The sequence below is a fragment of the Choristoneura fumiferana genome, chromosome 23 (genome assembly GCF_025370935.1).
Source record: "Choristoneura fumiferana chromosome 23, NRCan_CFum_1, whole genome shotgun sequence".
Lineage (NCBI taxonomy): Eukaryota > Metazoa > Arthropoda > Insecta > Lepidoptera > Tortricidae > Choristoneura > Choristoneura fumiferana.
The window spans coordinates 17825161-17846303 of record NC_133494.1 but is presented as its reverse complement, the minus strand read 5'-3'; the positions used below and the strand labels follow the sequence as shown (position 1 = coordinate 17846303).

Here is a 21143-nt window from a genome sequence, read left to right as displayed (position 1 = left end):
AAAATGTAATTTAATCGCAATTAATTAACTACTAACATTATCATTATAAGACTGTAACTAACATGAAGTATATGGGACTAGAGCCTGAAATAAACGTTAAATATTATATTATTATTATTTATAACAATGAATATTTTATGGTTAGATTGTTCCATAGGCGTCAACCAGCTCCGTGCTAACCGCGTCAGCTAGCATAGGCCCTAACAGTCCTAATGCCCGTTTCACATTATTTCAGTAAAATCGTGCCAGCAGCGATACATTCATCATCATCATCATGTCAGCCGAAAGACGTCCACTGCTGGACATAGGCCTCCCCAAGGCTCTCCACTCAGACCGGTCTTGTGCTTTCCGCAGCCACCGCGATCCCGCGATCTTAAGCAGGTCGTCGCTCCATCTTGTTGGAGGCCTACCGAAAGCTCGTCTCCCGGTCCGCGGACGCCATTCGAGAACCTTCTGACCCCATCGGCCATCAGTCCTGCCTACCCTTATCATCATTTCTGATTCTATCGCGCAGAGAAACCCCGAGCATAGACCTCTCCATAGCCCTTTGAGTGACTTTGAGCTTCCTCATGAGCGGTACAATGCGTAGTCACAATCCAAACGAGTAACTTCCGATATTTTACTGTCGGTCATTTTTAAGCAATAGGGTCCTTGAGCGGCCAGTCGTAAAGAGAGCCTCTAGATTATGAACACGGCTGCCAATAACTTTGTCTACCTTTGGACAATAAATTCTAGATGACGGTTTAGGTTAATGTCTTCATACGCATTGGTACCGAATTGGTTGATTTACGACTCGCTCTGCGATATAGGTAACATGGTCAAATTCTAGTCATACTCGTAACTAAATTCATTTTCAATATATATATGTACGTGTACGAACGTTTACTCTTGTCATTCGTCTATTCAATAAACATGTTTGTAACCATCCGCTGTTTAACTCGATTCTCGACCGATATTTAACAAATAGGTACTTCTTTTGTCTTAGACCCAGCTCAGGGTCCAGGGGAGGGTCATGACTCCCATACCCCCCCCCCCATGGATCCGTCCATGATTCAAGGCGAAGTTCAGTCTATCGATTTTTACTATCTTATAATGAAACATATCTGAGAACCATCGCTAGAAAACCTGATTTCAAATTAAAAAAACGCATTAATTCGGTCCATTAAGAGCTAGGGTGCCACAGACAGACACACAGACACATCATTGCGGTCAAACGTATATAACACCCCTCTTTGCGTCGGGGGTTAAAAATTGAAAAGCTACAGAGAGGACCAAACCAAAGAAATAGATGTAGGTGTTTATACACACGCTCAAAAAGAACCCTCCTTTGGACAGTCGGGCAAAAACTGCATGCACAAATGAATAACAAATTAATACCATACACGTGAAAGGTAACAAGCAGACAGACTAACAAACTTTCGCATTTATAATATTAATAGGATGGGATGTCAGTGTCTTACGGTAGTCCCACTAAAATATAGGTACAAAAGTTTGTAAGCCTGTATGTTTGCTAGCTCGTCACATCTAAACTGCTGAACCGATTTAGGTGAAATCCGGTACCTATACAGATAATTTGAATCCCGAAGAAGACATAGGATAGTTTTTATCCCGGAAAATTCTAGAAACGAATTCTACGCGGACAGAGTCGCGGGAAACAGCTAGTTTTAAATAAAACTTATTCTAGTTCTAACTAAGGCTTAATTCAACTAAGTCTGATTGCAGTTAGTAATTTGCGTGCAACAAGGCCGTATTGCCGGATGCACTTGCTTTCCAACGTTTACCCTTCTTAGACGGACGTACCGACAACCTGTTACTGATTTGTCCTCCATTCATGGCATTCCCTAGTTCTACAGATAGAGCCTTTAATAACTCGAAAGCATTTAAGACCATCTCCGTATAGGTATAAAACTAACCAACAAACAGTTGGAAACCCCCGACTTGTCACTTCAAAGTTCAATATCTCACAAACGGCTGAACCGATTTTGATGAAACATGTCTAAGAATTATTGCTAGAAACCTTGATTTCAAATAAAACAATTGTATTTAAATCGGTCTGTGAGCTACAAATATCTGACACAACAAGCGTGCATAAATATCTGATACGACTGTATTTCTAGGGCTGGAAGGACGTGTCAGATATTTTTGCACGCTCCGCTGTGGCAGATATTAATGCTAGTGATTGTACAAGGAAATGTAGTTTGGATGAAAATGCAAGTAAACAAAAAAACTCGGTCAGTACAAAAACACATTAAAAAATTTTTTTTTAACAAGCTTACTCATTTCTCAAAGGGCTAGCAACGCATCCGTAACTCAGCCTATGTTATGAATATAATGTCTTACCCCCTTATTCATAAACGACAGTCAAATCTATTTTGTTAAAATGCCGCTAAAATTCTTTGTCCTTTCTGTCACTTCGACATATGTATTTGTTAGAAAGGACAAAGCATTTGTTAGTTAACATAGGCTTGTTAAGTTTATGAATAAGGGGGTTAAACTTTCGTGATTTTCACTCATAGTCAAAATACCACGCACAGGACTTATCACGCTAACACACACGAGTAATATTTACCTCGACGTTTCGGCAACATTACAGTGGCCGTGGTCACGAGTAACGGTCACGTGGGCTCGTGACCACGGCCACTGTAATGTTGCCGAAACGTGTTAGCGTGATAAGTCCTGTGCGTGGTATTTTGACTAAGTTATGAATGTCCATGAGCGGCGTTGATTAGGTATGCTTTCCATTAGGTGACCCCTGTTCGTTTGCCACCTATCATATATTAAAAAAAAACTTATTTTGTTTATTTGCAGTCTTAGGATAGCACATGGTTTGCAGGTGGTATGACCTAGTGCAAGGTCCGCCCGGATTGCTACCACCATTTTGCTCGCTAATCCTACCGTGAAGCAGCAGTGCTTGCACTGTTGTGTTTCGGCGTGGAGAGTAAGACAGCCGGTGAAATTACTGGCACTTGAGGTATCCCATCTTAGGCCTCTAGGTTGGCAACGCATCTGTAATCCCCCTGGTGTTGCAGGTGTCTATGGGCGGTGGTGATCTCTTACCATCAGGGGACCCACTAGCTCGTTTGCCATCGAGTCGAATAAAAACAGCACCATATTATAGGTACAGTCGAACAATGGAACCTTTGTGCTACTAAAAAGTCATGTTGACATCTCTTACTTTTAGTCAAGGAAATCATAATGAAATTGATTACTAAAGGTTCCACTCTGGGTCATAATTCAATTTATTCGACTGTACTTACAGTAAGTTTTAATAACAATGAACCACAGTTTAGTCAGATTTTAACACGGCAGCGACTAAGCGTGTTTTAAATACCCCGTAGCGTTCTAAAATATTGTATTACTATATTCCCCATAATTCACCCGCTCAACTGTAATCGCCGTACAGGGTTAGTCGCGGTTAATAGCTGCTAAACTAAAAGTCATTGGTACATTTAATTACGTCTTTCACGCGATTGTACCATTTTAAAAACTTTTACTATTATTTGTACTGCGTGATGCTATCTCGATCCACTTTCACGCACCTTATTATTTTTAATTGAGATGCGTGATCTAGATAATCGTTGCGAGGCCGTGATTGCATCATTTTACAATCGAGGAAACTCTATCACCGAGCATTTTCTTCTTTCTTCCTTTAACTTTGTTAACCCGCGGCTTCGCTCACGTAAATCATTAGATCCAGCAGCTGAATTGAAATTTCGGGATTTCAAAAAATTCCCGTGGGAATTTCCTAAAATTAAATCGTGGTTTTCATTGAAGTTACATTAAAAACAATCATGTAAAATTTCATGACTGTTGTTGTTTCGAGATTTTATCCCTATCCCGTGGGAATATGGGGATAAAAAGTAGCCTATGTTTTATTCCAGACTAGCTGTTGCCCGCGGCTTCGCCCCCGTTGTATTTTTTCTAAATTTTCTTCAATAAAAACCATCTCCTAACAATAACGAACACAACAAAAAAAGAATTAGTGAAATCGGTCCAGCCGTTCCCGAGTTTTTATTTATTTTTATTTATTTATTTATTGAGAAACAAACAGTCATATATAAACATGAAATTGTAGACAAAGAAATACAAACAGACCTATAGTTTCCTCAATGATTCATATTAGAAAACGTGACAAACACACAAAATTGCTTTAAAAAACTAATATAAGGTGTTACGATTGTTAACTATTGATATCAGTATTAACAATTTCCTTGACCTGGCATTAAACTAATTCTAACGGATCTTTAGAAAACTGAGACGTAAAAAACGCAAAACTTGTTTATTTACATTCAACTGTGGCCGTATGACGCGAGTCCTCTGCCCTACATGCAAGGGTGCATCAAAAAGTCGGTCAGCGTTCGCACGTCCATAAACAGGATATAAACGTAAGATTGTTGCAGAATAATAATATGAAACATGTGATTTTCGTTGAAGACTCTGTTAAAAATAGAGTGTAAAGCAGTTTACTTTGTCTGTGATCAATGCATGATATATATATGACAACACTAGTTTTGTCTCTGGCTCTTCTCTTCTCCCTCCTGTTTTGACACCGACCGCTCTCAGATGTGCTTGTTATTTCATAATATGTTAGTTCCATATTATAACGACTCTACGTTTGTATTTGTGACGAATATAGAGTTGAATACACTGGGAGTATTACTTATGCATCCACTGCCTCCGTTGACCCTGCTTCCACATACGTTGTACGCACCCTCCACTCTGCATTTCACTCTTTATTATTCGATGACGAGAATTTACAATCTTCATTTACGTTGTATGAACACCCATGGATCAAGATTTTAGGTTCGCACGTCCAGATCCGGTGGAAATGCCAGGATAAAAGTAGGCTAGAAGTTGTCCCAGATATCCAGCTAAATACATACCAAATTTCATTCAAATCTGGCTAGCCGCTTTTAACGTGAAACAGTAGCAATCATGTATGACACATGAAACTCATAAACTTATATATTAGTGGAGTTCGACATTGTCATCGTAGGTAGGTATTTATTTATATTTTTAGTGGGATTGGATATCATTATCATCAGATATTTTGACACAAGGGCCATTTTTGAGGTCAATCCGACTACTAAAAGTGGATTTAAATTAGCAAAACTTTTTTTAATTAAGCAAACTTAAACTTACCAGGCGGAAAAAATCCTTTGGGCTTTCGCAGACCACTGGAATTGGTGATTCGATCATGCAGGTGATTCCGCACGTCACTTGCACTGTCAATTTCCCTTTTAATTTTCCTTCTACCCTCGCACATGCACAAAAATATCACAGCAAACACAAAGCATTTTTTTAAATTCGATTTCATGAGCATTTTAAATAATTCATATTGATCAAAATCTTTGGTTATCAATTTAATCACTTTATTTACTAATTAAAATTACTTTTAACTGTTGGCGTTATTTTCCCGCGTATTTCGCGCTTCGGCCATGTTGGGGATGGCGCATGCGCGGTGTCGTTGACCAAACTGACGCGAGCGCAGCCTTTCGCGTGTCTCGGCCACAAAATTAAAGCAACAAAAAAGTAATTCCGTTGTTAGTAGATCGGACGATGCGAGTACTTGGTCATTTTTCGGGTGTCTATACTTGGAGATGTCTTGCTTTCACTCGAGTGACCTGACTGCGAAAGTAAGGGATAGTTGCGCGCGCGCGCTCCTGGTAATAAAACGAGTAGTCTATTAGGAACAGTGCTGTCCAAGTAATTAAAGTTTTATGCACGTAGCTGCAGGTTGTAAAGTTAACATTGTGACACATTCTAAGTGATACAGCCTCGCTGAACTGCGATGGCGGGTAAGATAAAATCGATTGATCAATAAAACACTGGTAGCGACGTATCTTTATATTATTTTTATTTGTTTCCATCTAACTTGTAAACAATTCGTTGAAATTATTATTGATTTTAAACAACTTGTAATACCTATTGCTTAATTGGCCACATAACATACAAAGTATAAGTACCTAAAAGTAAAAACAAATCTATATAAAAAATAATACAGATACAGGAAAAAATTTCAAACTTTAACAGATAAATATATACTTCCAAAAACAATAAATCGAAGTTACATTATCATAGTTTTAAATAGTTAATTTAAATACTGATTATTGTCAATCTCAAAATACATTTCAGCAAATAACGAATCTACAATATAATATTTTATGAATGTACCTACAACTATAATCATATCAAATAAACAGTATTATCTTTCAACTAATATCAAACTTAATATTAATATCAGATCAAATTAAACTTAACTTAGCCACTAATATTTTGCTTGTCAAACCTCTTTGTAGTGTATTGAATTTTGTGCTATGAACATTCTAAACAAATTATAATATGGTAACTTTTTTTTTCACTTGGAGGCTCACTTCGGCCACATCGCGGAACTATTGCTGGCTATGGTCCGAACTGGCCCCAAACCAAAACATTGCAACTTAAAACTAACAACTGCCTTGTAAAATAGCGTGAAGCTAGTAAAAATAGAACCGCAAAAGCATAGCATCAAAACGTAATATAAAATCGTGTCTCTATACAAAAACTTAACTATAATGTGGTGAAAAATAATAAATCGAGTAAATAAAGCCTCATCACATGTTAATCAATGAGATCTTGAGTAAACCGGATTTGTCTGGGTGTCCCGACCACCAAGACTACCAATAACAGCAAGCAGGTGTATTTGATAGATCGGTGTCTACGAACCTACCAAATACGTATTTATAATCTGAACAATCGACAGACTTAAGCCCAGGTTAGACCTGCAAGAAAAAGCTTGTTCGCTTTACAGTATCGCAAAATGTACTTACAACTTGAACAATTTTTATTGCAGGTCTAAACAGGGCCTTAGATATAACAAAACTTTTTTTTGCACAAAATTTGTAATACATTCTCGTTCTAGCTGCATTTCCGACCAGTCGTAAACCGGAACAATTTCCACGCTCAACGTATAAAAGTTTGTTTATTTAGTATAACTGAGCCAAGCTTTATTCGCAAAACGTGTAAGCGCGACGGAAGTAGCTTCATGCTACGCGTAACCACCGAACCTGTTTTGTAGGACTGATAAAATCCGATGTATCATCGAAAGTTTTTTTTTTTATTCGACTGTATGGCAAACAAGCAAGTGGGTCTCTGATGGTAAGAGATCACCACCGCCCATAAACATCTGCAACACCAGGGGTATTGCAGATGCGTTGCCAACCTAGAGGCCTAAGATGGGATACCTCAAGTGCCAGTAATTTTACCGGCTGTCTTACTCTCCACGCCGAAACACAACAGTGCAAGCACTGCTGCTTCACGGCAGGATTAGCGAGCAAGATGGTGGTAGCAATCCGGGCGGACCTTGCACAAGGTCCTACCACCTGCAAAATGCAAGTATGTCCATTGACGACTCTAGCCTTGACAAGCGCTAACATCATCATCATCATCAGCCGGAAGACGTCCACTGCTGAACAAAGGCCTCCCCCTTAGAAGTGTCTGAAGCGTTAACATGAGTCTCTAAATACATAATAAATATTTGAGAACAATTGACACTAATGAGGGTTATTGGACAGGAGGAATATCATGTTTTAAACTTTCGTGATTTTCACTCATAGTCAAAATACCACCAACGGGACTTATCACGCTAAAACACGAGTCATATTTACCTCGACGTTTCAACCACATTACAGTAGCCGTGGGTGTTTAAGCGTATACGTCAGCCAGTATACGTCATTACCGTGAAGTCTGTTTGTCGTTAGTCTTGCTAGCGATTGGCTTAATTATAAACCAATCACATGGTACGTGCCACAAACGTCAAAGTTGTCAAAGGACCCTCACAATAGTACATAGTGCCAGTTAGTTTGTCACAGAAACCTTGATTGATAATCCAAAACTAAGCGAAGCTTGCACTTACTACAGGCCCCAAATAAACATACTGAAATAAATAAATAGGTACCAACATATTAAAAATATAAGACTCGGGAACAGACATGGCAGGCCTACCACTAGGTGGAATGATGACATCGCGAGAGCCATAGACAACCGGTGGTTGCAAGTGGCGAGTGCGTCGTTCTAGTGTGGCGTCGTTCTCGAGACGATCGAGCCGATCGATACAGACACAGTCGCTTCGTTAATACCGGCCGTGATGATAGATGATTTAGATTTTTTTTGTGTCACTTGTTAATGAACAAAAATGATAGCAAAAAATGATATGCATAATAAAAGTAATACCTCAAAGTGCGCTGTATTGTCTCGACATTGGAACCGGCGAGTCATCACCAAAGAAATTAAGGTTAATATTATAAAATCGCAAGACATAATAGCGTCGTATGTGGGAGCATGACCACGTCGTTTTTTACGGGCGCCGATGTAGGTCGCCTCGCTAGGAACCGGTACGTCGTGGTTGGTTTCGCAAATGCTTGTCATAAAGATCAGATAAAAGTTCGCTTCGCTTTTCATGTTTGAATATTTTCATCTTTACTTTAAGAGCGTTTATATCTGCTGAGCTGGCAACGTTGAATTTTTGTTAGTTTTTCTAGATTATTCCATAAAAATTGAATGAAAATTAAAAATGTGGTCCGATAGAACTCTTCTTAATATATAAGTTAATGTGTCTACTGCAATAATTATTCGTCATACTTTTATTTCCTTTAAAAACCGTTTTTAGGCCCTAAACGTTTCGTGCCGTTCGTGTGGTCGTCGTGGCTACCTATATATTAACATACACGAATTGCTCGTTTAAAAGTACCTACAGGATAACAAAACTTAGATCAGGTTCTAAAGTCATTAAAGTGTCATAGGTCCTTTAACCCTATGTCACTGTGTTAACTGTAATAATATTCAACCAATAAAAATTGCAACTAAAACGTAACATGCAATTTGAAACAAAGAAAGCTACGTCTCGTTAAGGTCACTCGGAAATGAAATTCGACGGTAAAAGTAACAACCTAAATTACGACGACAACAATATAATGCTATTACACATGTATATGCTCATAAGCGTTATGGACCACCAGTTTGTTTCGTTCACCAATTTATTGTCAAACGAAAAACTTCGCCAGACGCTGAAACGCACATGTGCGTTTAAATGGCAGCAAAATTAAAACAGCGACACTGGGCAAGTCACGAAAACGCATATGCGCGTTGCCCCTACTGTATGTTAACACATACAGTACACAACTTCAAATTTTAATTTTGAGGCGCAGTGTATGTGCTGCAACTAGAATGATCGTTGCTTGAAAAAAAGTAATGTACATGAGAATATAAGTGATTCACTTTCGTTTAGATTGTTTGGCTATTGTCTTCTATACTCAGTTCTCACGCGTTGTTACAAAAGAATCGAACTGTTTCTTTCATTTCAATTTTGGCATAAATTCAATGTAAAACGTAACAACTATCCCCCTTCCCCCCCCCCCTCTAATATGCTCGTTAACCTTCTGTTAGTTTGACTTTCGTTTAGTTCTTAACTTTTTACAAATATTAGGTGCCATCCACAAATACATACATCACATCCACATATGTAGCCTTTTTTTTCCTGAGTCACGATTCCAAATGAGATAATTTATGGATGCCCTCAAAAGGGGAGTATCTTTAAACTAAATATGATTTATGTAGGATTGTATCAAGGGTCGAAGATTTTTTGACATTCATAAGTGCCTAAGCTAAATTGAATAATGATATTATTTTGACTTTGACTTCCATTTAGTACATAACAGGCATATGGATAGAGGAAATTAATAAGCTTTGACTTCCAATATTTGAAGTAAATACTTTATGATTTCGTTTATCCGGTGGATTATTCACATGGGCCCATATTGGCTGTCTATATGTACAGATAATCGTTATATTTAGCGAGAGTTTCAAGTGAGTGGAGTCTGGAGTTACATTGCTTGGCCGGGGGACAATGGCCTCGCAAATGACCGAACAAAAACGTCAATGTGGCATAACACGAACGATATTTCCAAGGCCTAGTGACAAAACGTTCTTAAAAACCTCAAATTTTACTCTAGTCTATAGAGTGAAAGAAACAACCGTGTTTTGGCACTACGCTGAAACGGGTTTAAAACTTTAGGATTTGACCAAAAATATAGCGTACGTTCATACAGAGCGACGCACATACGCGTCCGCGGCGGCTTCTCGTACCTTATCACGAATATCAGACTTTTCTATATCTAGAGTATACTTGTTTACGGCCATATCTTTTGGTCAAAACCTTGTTTTTTGTATGTAGATGACGGCATCGTTAAATACGTGTCCATTACTTAGGTTACGCTAGAACTACAGTCTCATTGAATACTACACATACTTGCTTAAAACATTTTGCTACAAAATGTTAAAATTTATGATGTTACAGCACAAAAACTCACAATATAATAAAAAACAACACATTTCCTTGATCAATCTTAAGAACTTATCAACACACTATTTTTTGGGTAAAGAATGTTTTTATCTGTTGAACAATCATGAATCAGAGTATCACTTAACAATTTCTGCAACATAGAATCTTTAATCGCAACTACATGTGTGTATGGTCTATTAAAGAGTTCTCAAAAACTATAAGCCATTGCGTGCCAGTCGTAAACTCGTTCATCCCTGAAGAAGGTCTTCCGAAAAGGCCGAAACTTGTCGGACTCACCGGACTTATAAGTACATATAACTAGAGATGGGCCGAGTACTCGTTTACTACTCGGTACTCGGTGTATTCGGCAGTTTTTTTGATACTCGTACTCGGCCGAATAACTCGGTTCCATTAACGAGTATACTCGATCTAAATAAAATTATTATTTAAGAGAACCGCGCGTGAACCTGTCTAACCTGTTTTCGCGCCTCAAAACTGGACCGAGTAACTCGGCCGAGTACTCGGTTTGAGAAACTTTGAACCGAGTATACTCGGTTCTCGGTTACTCGGTAAAAGTTGTACTCGGCGCATCTCTACATATAACCATAACTTTAGCCGTTTAACTTTAATTGTAAGCCATAACTAAACTTCATTTTCTCCAACATTACTGCCAACTCGCTGAAAAGCATTCAATTCCGCTCCATAAAAGTCTATAAATGCTATAATGGATGTGCGCAGGAACAATAAGGGATGCACTAGATTTGACGCTTCCAGCGAGTTTAACGGGCGCTCTAACAGCTCGCGTTAACCTCTAGATGTAAACACTGATGGTGGCTCAAGCGGCTCGGGTCCGCACTAACCGCACTCATAAACATCTTGAAAATAAAACCGTGATGTCTATATTGTATCAACCACCGTTATCTTTAGCATCATCGTAACAATTCGATTGCCATCGAGTTGCCAAATTTTTTGCTGTCAGTGATGGCAAGTATGGTCAAGGTTGCATACACTAAACGAGGTTTTGCACCCGAAACATAACTAAGTTGCGCTTCTCTCATCATCAGCAGCTGTCGGGTTATTTTTTCCTTTACATTCTTACGCAATAAATATTAAACAGGAGTTACGCAGCAGCCGCTGAGTCGCGTTGCTCCGAAGACGAAGGGCTACGGATTAGCCCGAAACATGTCGAGCTAAACTCGATTTAAGACGTGAGTTATCCGGGTCATTGTATTTAATAGGAGTTATGAGGTTGGTCTATTCTTATTTTTCCTTACACACAATGGCGGAAGGGTCATTTTTTTCAATCATCTTACATTTAATTAATGGCGGCCAACCTGTAGACATATGACCGTAATGGAGTGTAAACTACGAGTATACGTGGCAGCGGTTGGTGCGAACCCTACCTCGCTCGAGATCTAATCTGCACTCGTTCATGTAAATGACAGTTGTTATACACAGACGTTCCCGCAACCGGTTTACTGACTTAGTGAACTTGTATCAATTATAACTTTGTGGAAAAAAACTCGCAATGGCCCCGTGAAATTTTACTTGTGAGTCAACACTAAGTTTAAAATCGTTTTGAACGTTAATCCGAGACTACACGTAAATAACGAAACGTTTAAGCCGAAACGGAATAAAACCTTTTATTTGCGACCTATAGCTTTTTTTATGAATAAATGTTGACAATCGAATAATTGCATTTTGTATGCCGGCTTATCGTAAATATTTTCGGTCGTTGTTTATATTTATTGGCATTTTTCATGACTTTAATTTCTTTTGAGTTGTTTTTTAATATCTTGCGGTTTTGTGCCATAAGCTCTGTTTAGTCCCACATGACGGATATGAAGTACTACACCTAACCATGCACTTTAAAAGTTACTATAAAATCTTGATATATTTTCCTATAATACATAAACATCTATAAACACAACAAAAAATGTTTCTTCACTATTTATCTACTAGGGATCCCTATGGAACTATGCTATACAAACGCGCGGACACTTATGTCCGCTTAGGAAATACATAATATTAATATAATTATTACAAATATTGCTTGGAACGGTACACCATTACATAGGTTTATTATCAAATGTTTTTAATAAATATAAGTGCGTAAAATAACTACCGTTAGGCCCGCGTTTCTTAGAAATTTAGCGTAATTTTGAATGACGTGTCATTTTCTTTTCGCTAACACCTTCACGGGCCTTGTGCAATCTTAAGTTACAAATTCGTATTTTTCGTTCAAGTCCCATTAATTTAACTTTTTAATAAATAAGTTGAGATTGGATTTTGTTGAAAAAAAAATTTTTTTTTTCAATACTTTTGATTGATGTACCAATACAAAATGCATTGTTACAAATACTCATATTTGTTATCGTTTCTCGATAAACTTGATTGAAACTTCATGGTCGTACTATTTTAAATAACATTAAGTGGAAATGTAGAATATAGAGCTGTTCAAGCTTATAAAAGATTACTTAGCACCAAATATTTGGTTTTCTACGATTTTAGACCATTCTGAACACTTACGTTGTTTCCAAATCAAACGAGCACCATTAAGGTAAAATAAATAAGTATTACGAAGTGAATACACGCACCAAAAGTAAACCAACACATAGGTATATCAGTATGATTTCCAAAGGCCTTTGATGGCTTTGAGTTTAGGCGATTTTTTGGTCGCTTCGAACTCTTGTTTGAAGCTAATGATGAACTTGTCGCGCAAGCTCAAACGGGGCGGCGACGGCTTCAGCAAGAACTGCTTTAGATCGTTAGTGAAGCTCTTAGCGGTATAATTAGGCTCGTCCTTTCTGGACTCGTCGTTGCTAGACTCTAAGAACGACACGGATTTGATAGACTGGGTCGAATTCTTCCGCTCCCTCGTGTTTTTGGGTGTCGACTTGGAGCGGGAGCTGGTGGTCGCTCGACTAGAAGGTAAGCTATAGCTCTTGGAGACCAGCGAATACTGGTCGTCCTCTATAGAATCGAGCGTGTCCGTTGACCTGTTACAAATCCTGCAGCACAGCCGGCAGTGCTCCTGATCGCTGTGGTATCTACCGTTGCAATAGACATAGTTCTCTTTCACGCGGACGGAGCGCGCCGGCTTCGACTTGGCCTTATCTTTCTTGACCAGCTTATCCTTCGGGGTGCTTCTCGAGCGTTTCCTGCGACATTTCGGGCAGTTGTTCCTCGCGATTCTGCGGAGCTCCTTGAGGAATTCGTAGTCGATTTCGAAGTAGTTTTTAGCGTCGGGCTCTGAATAATACTTGAGGTCGCTGTCAGTGGAATCGCTCTTTTGTTCTTTCGGTTTCCTGCGGGGGACGTCTCGGCCGGGGTCGGAGTAGTACCGCATGTCTCTGTCCTCTAGGGTGAAGGGTTTCTCGTACTTACAGTGCGAGCAGAAGGTGACTGACTTGTGCCTAGGGCGGCGGCGGGGCGCGGGCGGGGGCGCGGGCGGCAGGGGTCAGGCCTGCACGGCGGGCACCCACAGCGTCTTGTTCTGCTCCTCTTCGACGGCCTCCTTTATTTGCGTGCACATGTACGCGATGTTGACGCCCGCCGGGATTTCCGCTGTCGAAATTGGATTTTTATTAGCATTCCAAAATATAATATATATATTATATATTTTGCAGTTTCATCTTTAAATAGTTAATTTAATTTTGTTCAATTACCTGCTATTTAACCGTATTTGTGTTTAGCCAACAAACCTGTTTTCAGTTTTGTTTCCCGTTCATTTACTTTTACTTAAATGAGTTAGTAAGTGGTGGCAGCTTTATTGGTTTATGTAAATTGTAATATGTTTATTTTTAAGAACCATTGTACCGTTTGTGCCCAAATAAACATTAAAACATAAAGTCTTTTAAAATTCTTTCCAAATATTTGAAGAGGTTCGTTTAACTGAATACTCCTGTATTTTTTGGCACTATAAGAGCTCAATTATTGAGTTATAGAATTTCTCTGAAATAAAAGAATCTGCAATAACACTATCTAACACAGAACTAAGGCCACCGACCGACATAGCTCAGAGAATTAGTAAGCTGAAATGCCATGTGGGCTGGCCATATCTGCCAAAGAACCGACAACCGATGAAGTGACTACCTGCGAAAGGCTACTGGTAGATTCGTCGAGCTGAAGACAGGGCGCAATGGCGCCAATGCAATCCAGCAGTGGACCGCTATAAGCCGAGGATGATTACTTTTCATTTGTGGTTAACAAACTGCGTCAATTTAACTATGTATCTCACTCACCTGAGATGTAACTCCTATATTCGTTTTCTATCTTCAAGCCGTGCTCGTACATTTCCTTAGCAGCCTTAGCGGACACTTTATCTGCCGGATAGCGCGTATCTTTGACTTCTTTTATCTGTTTAAAGGACTTGAATTTGATGAAGAGCACTATCGGGTAGATCTGCTGCTTGTGGAGCTTCTCTATGGTCGCGACGCTTATGTCCAGGATGCAGTGAACACCCTAAAAAAAAATATTTTTTTTAAAAAACGTTCGCTGGATTACTTTTGAACACGCATCTCTTGGTACATGCGAAACTTTCTAAAATTGTGGAATTTTTCGTATAGTGAAATTTCAGAAACTTCCCACATTTTTGTAGGGGATTGAAACTTTTCTTTTCTTAAACTTAACATTCTTACATCATATGAAAATTTCCAAATTTTCAGAAATTTCCGAGAATTTTTGTGTACAGTCAAAGAACCTGAAATGCGTATCAGGGTGGAACCTTTTCATAGTCGATTTCGCTATGACTTTTTTGGCACATGTATGGGATGTCAACATGATATTAGTAGCACAAAGGTTCCACCCTGGGACGTGATTCAGTTTCCTTGCCTGTACAAGCACCTAGGTATTTTTTTTAAGTTAGTTTTTAGATAAGGTCTTCACTGAAAATCAGCGCCACGGCTTGTCATGGCATTATGCAGAGTGGGACCTGTTTAACGTTAGGCTGCGGCCGCACCGCCGCGAACACGCCGCCCCAGTCCGACACCAGCTGGCCCCCGCCCCCCCCCCCCCCTCAGTGCTAGTACCTTCTCCGCCTTATCCTTGATGGCCTGCAGCGGTATGGTGTCGAAGTGCGTGTTGTCCCTGGTGGGTCTCGGCTCGAGGTGCGACCCTTGCGCCAGCGCGCGCTCGAGCGCGGCGCCCCTGAGCGGCAGCGGCTGCGGCCGCACGCGCGCGCACACGCCCGCCCAGGTCCGACACCAGCTGGCCCCGCCCCCCCCCCCTCAGTGCTAGTACCTTCTCCGCTTATCCTTGATGGCCTGCAGCGGTATGGTGTCGTAGTGCGTGTTGTCCCTGGTGGGTCTCGGCTCGAGGTGCGACCCTTGCGCCAGCGCGCGCTCGAGCGCGGCGCCCCTGAGCGGCAGCGGCTGGGGGCGCACCCGCGCGAACACGCCCGCCCAGTCCGACACCAGCTGGCCCCCGCCCCCCCCTCAGTGCTAGTACCTTCTCCGCCTTATCCTTGATGGCCTGCAGCGGTATGGTGTCGTAGTGCGTGTTGTCCCTGGTGGGTCTCGGCTCGAGGTGCGACCCTTGCGCCAGCGCGCGCTGACACCAGCTGGCCCCCGCCCCCCCCTCAGTGCTAGTACCTTCTCCGCCTTATCCTTGATGGCCTGCAGCGGTATGGTGTCGTAGTGCGTGTTGTCCCTGGTGGGTCTCGGCTCGAGGTGCGACCCTTGCGCCAGCGCGCGCTGACACCAGCTGGCCCCCGCCCCCCCCTCAGTGCTAGTACCTTCTCCGCCTTATCCTTGATGGCCTGCAGCGGTATGGTGTCGTAGTGCGTGTTGTCCCTGGTGGGTCTCGGCTCGAGGTGCGACCCTTGCGCCAGCGCGCGCTCGAGCGCGGCGCCCCTGAGCGGCAGCGGCTGCGGGCGCACGCGCGCGAACACGCCCGCCCAGTCCGACACCAGCTTGCCGACCACGCACTCGCGGAGCGGCCCCAGCACCACCACCGGCCGGTGGCTGCCGTCTGGGAACACACAGACACCGAATTAATGTTTCCTTTGGGGTTGAGCGTTCGAAACTTGCTGTCGATTCGCTATTATATTTCAGTTTGGAATTTTATTTTCTTAACATCACAGAAATATGGATGTTACTAGCTTTTGCCCGCGGCTCCGCCCGCGTGGTATTCGGTTATCGCGCATTGTTCCCTCGGGAAATGTGCATTTTTACGGGATAAAAAGTAGCCTATGTCAAAAATCACGTCGATCCGTCGCTCCGTTACGGCGTGAAAAACGGACAAACACACTTTCGCATTTATAATATTAGTATGGATATAGTAAATATATATAGTATAGTATGGAAGAAGGCTGATTGACAGGTATTCGAAACGGATAGGAAAAAAATTGTAATATTTTAATTTATTATTTTTAACATGTTACTTCTAACTCTACTTCTCCAAGGCCATTTCTCTAAAACCCCTCAAACTAGCCACGAACTATGTTAGTGACTAGTAGAAAAAAAAATCTCCCCATTGTTTTTTATTTAAGATCCGATGGAAGTTGCTCGGGGCCTAATCCGTTGAAAACTGCGACGCTCCGAGGCCAAGGCAAGCCAAGTCCTTATGGCAGCAGTAAAAAGTTACAGCTGACAGTTATAAATATCCTTGCAAAAAAATAGGGCACCTATGGTTTATCTGATTTTTAGGCATTGGCGCTTAAAAAGTAAGCTTTCGTGCACATAAAATACAAAAACCATAGGTGCCCGTTTTTTTTGCAAGGGGTTTAGTGTCAGCAACAGAAATGGAGGAGTGGAGGAGAGTGCTCAAAATGATCTACACACAAGCACCACAACTGGGCCCAATTGCATAATAAAGTACAAGCTAATAGTATTAGTGAATTTCAATACAAAATCGCTAATAATATTAGTTTGTACTTTGTAATGCAATCGGGCCCTGGTAGTGTAGTTCGGGTGGTGTGTACTCGTAGACACTCACAGTGCAGCCGCTCGACGCGCAGGTAAGACAGCAGCGGCGCGTCGTCGGCCAGCGCGCCCGAGTCGCTCCAGCAGCCCAGCTCCGTGTTGGAGAAGGACGCCAGCTCCTTGCTGTCGCGGTGCTTCTTGCGCCGGAAGAACGAGCGCCGCGCCGTCGTGGACGCGCGCCGCTGGGCCTCGCCCTCCAGGGACCCCATCGAGCGCCGGAGAAGCTCTTCCACTCTGGGGAACAAATGGAGAATGTTACTAGTCTTACCAAAATGCACATCTAGATTGAAAGGGCATCAACTCAAAATAATACAGCACTTAAGCCTTTCAGAATGTTTAATTTGAGTTAATACCGCTTTCGATCTAGGTGTGTGCAAGAAAATATGGGTCAAGTTTTATAATAAGTAGCCCGCGACTTCGTCTGTGAAGAATTAGTTTATCGCGCAGCCGCGGGAACTACACAATTTCCCAAGATTTTCAAGCCATTCTCAAGATCCATACAAAATTTTATCACGAACGGTTGAGTACCATAAGCGTAAAAACGTAATTAACGAACAAATAAAATACACACTAAACACTTTCGTTTTCTTTTGTAACTTTTTTGTACAATAAAGTGTTTATACAAACAAACAAACAAATATACTCTCTTTTGCATTTATAATAACAAGGGATAATCAGAGAAGTCGTTGTAATAAATTAAACTAGTTTCACAAAGAAGCGGGGAAACGAACTAAATCCATTAGCAAGTGGAGAAGCTATTATAAACAAGAAAATAATGAGAATAATTTCACAAACAGACGGGGAAGGAGACTACATAGATTCATAAGCAAATGGGAAATCTAATAAGCGAAGAATGAGACTAATTTTACTAGTAAGCGGGAGAACCAGACAAGATTCAATTGCCAGATCTAATAGTTTATGCGTGTAAAGCTGCATGAAAAGCCTAAATAACTTCATAGAATCAACACAAAATAGTTCACAAAATACTCACTTAAACTTGCTAGGTATTGTGCCCCAGTGTCTCTTCACCCCTTTACAGTCCAGCTGCCACGCGCGCCACAGCCCCGGCGCGCCGTTGAACAAAGTGTTGTCAACAAACAGCACTTCGTCCTTGCGGAACCACAGCGAGTACTCGTCGATGGTGTCGACGCCTATGGAGGTGATTTTGGCGCAGCGGTCGAACCCGGCGCGGATGTAGAAGGCGTCCCCGGGCTTGTCTTTGATGTCGTGGTACTGTTGGAGGTCGTGGCGTACTAGGACGGATACCTGTAGGGCAAATGGTAACGATAATAACTGGCTATATTGCAAAGCCAGAACACATGTCATTATTTACCAGTGCGGCTTTGTAACAACTCGATCGATTCCCACCGGGTTGCCTGATTTTTTTACTTGCAATACCTACATTATCTTCAAGGAGTTGCATCGAAGACATATCTACCTAAAACACGCTACTCTTTCCCCGGATTGTCTAACGAAAGTGTTTATGTCACGCCACTGTAGTTTATTTAGATTTATAGTTTTCACTTTATGAAATGAAAAAATTGAATACCAAATCTACTCACAAAAACCGAATATGATTTTAAGGTCTCGCACTGCATTTAGAATTATTAAATAGCAGAGGCTCACCTTTTCCGCGGGTTTAGCCAGCTCCAACGCGGCCTGCTCGGCCGTCGCCCGCCTGAGATCCACATTGTTATACTCCAAGATCTGATCCCCCGTCCGCAGCCCCGCGTTGAACGCCGGCGAGTCTATCTGCACGCTGTGCACGAAGATCCCCACCGCGTTACCCCCCACCAGACTGATCCCCAGATCAGAACAGTTCCTCATCTCTATCAAGAGGAACCTGGGCAGGTCCTTGCTGGCTTGCGACTGCCTTAACGTCCCCGCTTCCGCCGACGGAGTCTCCATTCTTAGAGACTGCTGAGGCCCCGGTGAATTCCTAGGAGTAGGCGACCCAGATAATGATACTTCTTCATCATGCGAACTTTCACCTGAAGATGAGCTTCCAGAAACTTCGACCTCGTCTTTGTATTTCTCAGGACTGTATTGCACTAGCATTGTTATGGAGTTGCCTATTTGTCGTAACACGCTCGCTGCGAGCGTGTAAGTAGCCGATCTCATGTTGATGCCGCAGACTTCGAGCAACTGATCGCCAACTTGCAAGCCAACCTGGCTGGCCAGCGAGTTCTCGTTGACAGTGGAAACGAAAACGCCTCCACTGCTGGGCGGACAGTATATCTGTATGCCTAAAGGTTGCTGGCTTTTGTCTATGTGTACCCTTCGTAACTCTCCGGGTAGAGGTTTGTTCCAACCCAGGCCGGTATACTCCGGCATGGAGTTCCTAGTAGCCTTATGCATCATTTGCTTCGCGCCACGTCCCGGACTCAGTATTTCGACATGATACGTCGGCATCGGGGAGTTCCGCTCCGAACTCCTCTCGATAGACCCCGTGCTGAGTTTTCCAGCGGAATTCTTCGAAGTCACGCTTGGGTTGGAAGGGATTCTGAACCTCTGGTTCTCTTTTTTTCTAGGGAAGGTGCCGCCTTCGTAGGTGTGGTGATAGTCCCCGAGCACGCGATTCGCGCGCGGCACGGGCTGCAGATCTGACATATTGTGGGTATGGGAAGGGAAAGAGTGCATTTCATAGCTGGTTCCTATGCTCTCCCCCGATTGACTCTGTGGGATGTTAGTGGGGCTCGCTAAATGAGGATAGCGACTTGACGTGTGAGGATTCGAATTTACGAAAGGGCCTCTGTAATATTGAGATTGTAGACGAGACTGGGACGGCAGCGTTCCGGTCATTGCGAAGTTAGCGTTGCTGTTGAGACTGTCTGGACCGAAACTGTCGCTGTCCGAAGGGTATTTGTTGACCGTTTTGGGGGATGAGGATTTTTTAGTGGAGTAATACTGTTCTAAGATGGGATGGTTTTTCATGGACTGCTCGAGGGATGTCGGCGTTTTTCTGGAGATGAAATCGAGCGAGCTCGGTCCCTTGTTGACGATGAAGTCTAAGGAATGCGGGCTCTTGGTTCGGTTGCGTGTGACTGGCTGGTAGTCTAAAGAGTCGTCAGAGGGATTGAGCGCTAAGCTGAGTCGGTTCGGCGTGATATCATGTTCAGAGTAGTCGCTCATGGAAATTTTGTCTTTCTCCAAGGTTCGTATTTTCTCGAAGTTCATACTGTTTGGCGAGGAGAACTGCGGATGCGGGTTGTGTATCGAGAGCGGGGCCGGTTTGGGAAAATGGGCAATAGCTGGTGAGGATTCTATGGACTTGTAGACGGAGTGCCTGGCCGGGGCGGTGGCCTGGGTTAACGGAGCGTGGCCCAGAGGTATAGGGTTCGAATTCCTGTTGGTGTTAGACCTTTGTGGTTCGGGTTGTAGCTTTGTTGGAGGGCTCAAGAGTATAGAGAGCGGTGGCCTTTCTTTCCTCGACCGCGGCTGGACTATGGTCCCTGTGGGGTTTTCCTCTAGAACGAAATTAGCCCGCGCCTTGGGCCACGTCCCTCCATTTTTGGAATCATTCTGCGGCTCTTTGTTTTTTCTCCGCGACCTTTTCAGGACAATACTGGTTTCTTTAACTGAAAAAGAATAAGGTACCCGTGTTTATCCTCATTCCGTTAATTAGAACGCTACGTAATTAGTGTCACTTTGTAATTATCAACGACTGAAACAAACAGTACTTTCTGTGCGAAACCGAATGCTAAAAAAGTTCTCTATTGTTTGAAGTCCACATGCCATAGCCAATAATTTAGCGTTTTCATTTTTTTTTTCATTGTTATAAATATCTAACTTACCCTTACTGCATTCCATAAATGATCATAATTAAAATATCTAAAAAAACAGCACGGTTTATACATTTTATGGCAAAAGAAATTACGAAGAACGAAAGAGATACACTCAAA

General features: G+C 42.1%; 2 protein-coding genes across 2 annotated transcripts in view; both read right to left on the bottom strand.

The window, feature by feature from the left end:
• The window catches only part of LOC141440731 (uncharacterized), a 169471-nt gene extending 164010 nt beyond the window's left edge, over window positions 1–5461 (bottom strand). Inside the window, exon 1 of the mRNA XM_074105274.1 lies at window positions 5143–5461. Within this exon, the coding sequence (XP_073961375.1) occupies window positions 5143–5323 (181 nt within the window). The 5' untranslated portion in view covers window positions 5324–5461. The remainder of the gene's footprint in view (window positions 1–5142) is intronic.
• Window positions 5462–13777: 8316 nt separating this feature from the next.
• The window catches only part of Dlg5 (MAGUK family member discs large 5), a 35676-nt gene continuing 28310 nt past the window's right edge, over window positions 13778–21143 (bottom strand). Inside the window, exons 27-33 of the mRNA XM_074105273.1 lie at window positions 18868–20819; window positions 18233–18507; window positions 17255–17475; window positions 15904–16288; window positions 15349–15526; window positions 14563–14782; window positions 13778–13885 (exon numbers count right to left, since the gene is read on the bottom strand). Coding sequence (XP_073961374.1) covers window positions 13779–13885; window positions 14563–14782; window positions 15349–15526; window positions 15904–16288; window positions 17255–17475; window positions 18233–18507; window positions 18868–20819 — 3338 coding nt within the window. The 3' untranslated portion in view covers window position 13778. The remainder of the gene's footprint in view (window positions 13886–14562; window positions 14783–15348; window positions 15527–15903; window positions 16289–17254; window positions 17476–18232; window positions 18508–18867; window positions 20820–21143) is intronic.